Source organism: Gekko japonicus, unplaced genomic scaffold, assembly GCF_001447785.1.
Source record: "Gekko japonicus isolate JY-2015 unplaced genomic scaffold, Gekko_japonicus_V1.1 scaffold655, whole genome shotgun sequence".
In the NCBI taxonomy this organism is placed as follows: domain Eukaryota; kingdom Metazoa; phylum Chordata; class Lepidosauria; order Squamata; family Gekkonidae; genus Gekko; species Gekko japonicus.
Window position 1 is genome coordinate 459,348 of NW_015163107.1, and position 2,648 is coordinate 461,995.

A 2,648-nucleotide genomic window follows, 5' to 3' on the forward strand; every position below is an offset into this window, starting at 1 on the left:
CTGCTGTGTCTCTCCCAAGCAAACGGCCTCCCTGCAGCCAGCAAGTCAGCCCCGGAGCTGCAGGGCAGGGGATGCCCCCGCCACCGGAGCTCTCCCAAGTAAGCGGCCTCCCCACAGCTAGCAAGTCGGCCGTGGAACATGGGCCGCTGCCGCTGCCAGGTCTCTCCCAAGTGAGCGACCTAACCACGGCCAGAAAAACAACGAAGAAGCAGTAGAAAGGGAGGCAGAAAAGGGGGGAGATTGTTGGGGGGGAGAGAAACAGGGAGGAGAGGGGGGCAGACTGACAACGGGTGGGGGAAGAGGGGTGAGACATAGAAGGGGAGAGAGAAGAAAGGGGGTAAAAAAGGATTCTTAGAGAAGGGGGTGGGGAGGAGAACTAACATAGAAGGAGTGAGAGGAGGAGGGGAGGGGAGGGAAGATTGATAGATAAGACAGGAGGGAACTTTGACAGAGAAGGGGGGAGAGGCAAGCAAAAGTGGGGGAAATGCCCCCTCCCCGCAAGTTTCTTGCGGGTCTCCCCTTGTGTTCACATATTTGTGGAACACTCTCTCCTAAAAGTATTTGTACATCCTGCTAACACTCTGTTACTATTGTAGACACTGACTGATGAACTAGCCCAAGCCAGAGATGAGAACAAGAAGACCCAAAATGACCTCATCCATACAGAGAACATGCGACAAGGACGTGACAAGTACAAGACACTGAGACAGATCCGACAAGGCAATACCAAACAGAGGATTGACGAATTTGAAGCTATGTAAAAGCACCAAGAAGGCAAGACTCTGGGAAATGCAGATCTTGAATACTGACTTTTCTTTCTGAAGGGTCACTGAACAGACACACCAAATAATATCCCCACAGCCTATTTCTCTTGGATGCTACCTGCTAAGTGTACAGGGGTTGCTGCCAGAGAATATCAGTCAAATCTTGGAAACTTCATATTTGGCCATATCCTAGTGCCAAAAGGCCTTTCTGATTTTGTTGTCCATTTTTAAGATTTGTGTGCTGCTTGTTACACTATTTAACAGGCACTTCTCCTGTGGCAGACACATATAGACTGAAAAAAGTAAATAATAAACCTACTGTTAGTGTGGTGTGCCATGTTTCTTGTTGCTAACCATCACAAAAAAATAGACTGACTACACAGTATATAGGGCTATAAAAGCCTTCAAGGCTGCCATGTAATCTGCCCCCCCCCAAAAAAAAATGTGTAAGTCTGGGAGAAAATAAATTACCACCAATGAATCTACAGACACCACTCCTATATTGGTACATTTGGATAACTTCCTCCTTGTGTCAGAGGTAGGCAGGAATATTGTCTGCCTTTAACCTGATTGAAATGTGGTACTCCAGCTTAACCAATCAGCTGTAGTGTAGTATTTATATACCAATATTAAAATGTAAGTGCAAATATGAATTATAGTTTGAAAAGGGAGGATAAGAGTTTTTGCTTTGTATATTTTGTTACCTCTTTCAGGTTTAATATTAAAAGGATAACATGTTAGAAATAATAACTATTCTTTGCTGCAAAGCCGTGTAGGAAACTGATTACTATCTAGAAAACATTTGTAAAGGTGATTATTTTTTTTTTACTTTAAAGAAAATTGTGATACATGCCTATGATTCAATATATACAATTTCACTGTACCTATTTTTTCTAACAATTTTTGATTTTTTTAAAAAATTATATAGTTTGAGACTCCAAACATGAAGGGACCTGTCAGCTTTTTATTCTCTATTAAAGAGCATTTCTATGGATTTTCTCCACCACTTTATCCATATTCGTGTTCATCTCCAAAACAATTCCCCCTTAAGAGTCTGGAAAACTGCTAGAACACCAGAGTATGGTATTAGTTTGGTTCTACATAAAACTCCTTATGATGCTTTGTACCCTTAAAGTTTAAACCTTCATATCAAGTGTTATGGGATTTGTTTGCAATTCACCAACAAATAAAAAAATCTGCAAGGCAACAGGATTTTGAAGTTGCATGATTTCTTCCTGTCCTAAGAGTCGTTTCTCTTTCAAATTATTGCAGTACATGTATACACACTGTCTCATAAATACTGACAATATTTAATAGTGGGGGGAAATAGTAAATAACAAAACTCATCTAACCACTTTAAAGCGGGAATGAGGGAGTAGAATGGCTGATCAAGAATGATCTTTGGTAAGGAAGGGCAGTTCTTACCCTTTACTGGCTCTTTTCAAAGAAACTGGTGAACACAAAGATCAACTTTCCAAAAGTTCAGGGGTGGGCACAGGTATGCTGTTCTAGTGCCAAAATGTTTGGCTAAAGTTGGATGTATCATTTGTAAATGTTGGTACATAGCTTTACAAATTTTTAAGATTCATGCTTATATAAATGGATGGTAGTATTGTGTCATACCTGAATTCCAGATTGTTCAATAAAAATGCTACCAAATAGTATAGAAATACAAAGAAAAGACTAGTATTGAAGAAAGGTGCAAACAACTATGGAAGAAAATAATGGGCCTAGCCTACTTCCACACTTATATGAGACTAGCCGTAAAGCCCGTTGAGGAGGAAGACAACGGGCCCTAGAAAGGTAGGATGGGTGGGTGGGCCATGGGTTGGGGGGGGAGCCGGCGGACCGTTCGCCGGCCTGGAGTGTGGGGGGAAGCCGGGG

The 2,648-nt window shown here is 42.0% G+C and overlaps 1 protein-coding gene across 2 annotated transcripts in view; it reads left to right on the forward strand.

The window, feature by feature from the left end:
- The window catches only part of EZR (ezrin), a 52,824-nt gene extending 51,627 nt beyond the window's left edge, over positions 1-1,197 (forward strand). For both annotated transcript variants that reach the window (XM_015406795.1, XM_015406794.1), the window contains exon 14: positions 597-1,197. In XM_015406795.1, coding sequence (XP_015262281.1) covers positions 597-761 — 165 coding nt within the window. In that variant the 3' untranslated portion in view covers positions 762-1,197. The remainder of the gene's footprint in view (positions 1-596) is intronic.
- The last annotated feature ends 1,451 nt before the right edge of the window (positions 1,198-2,648 follow it).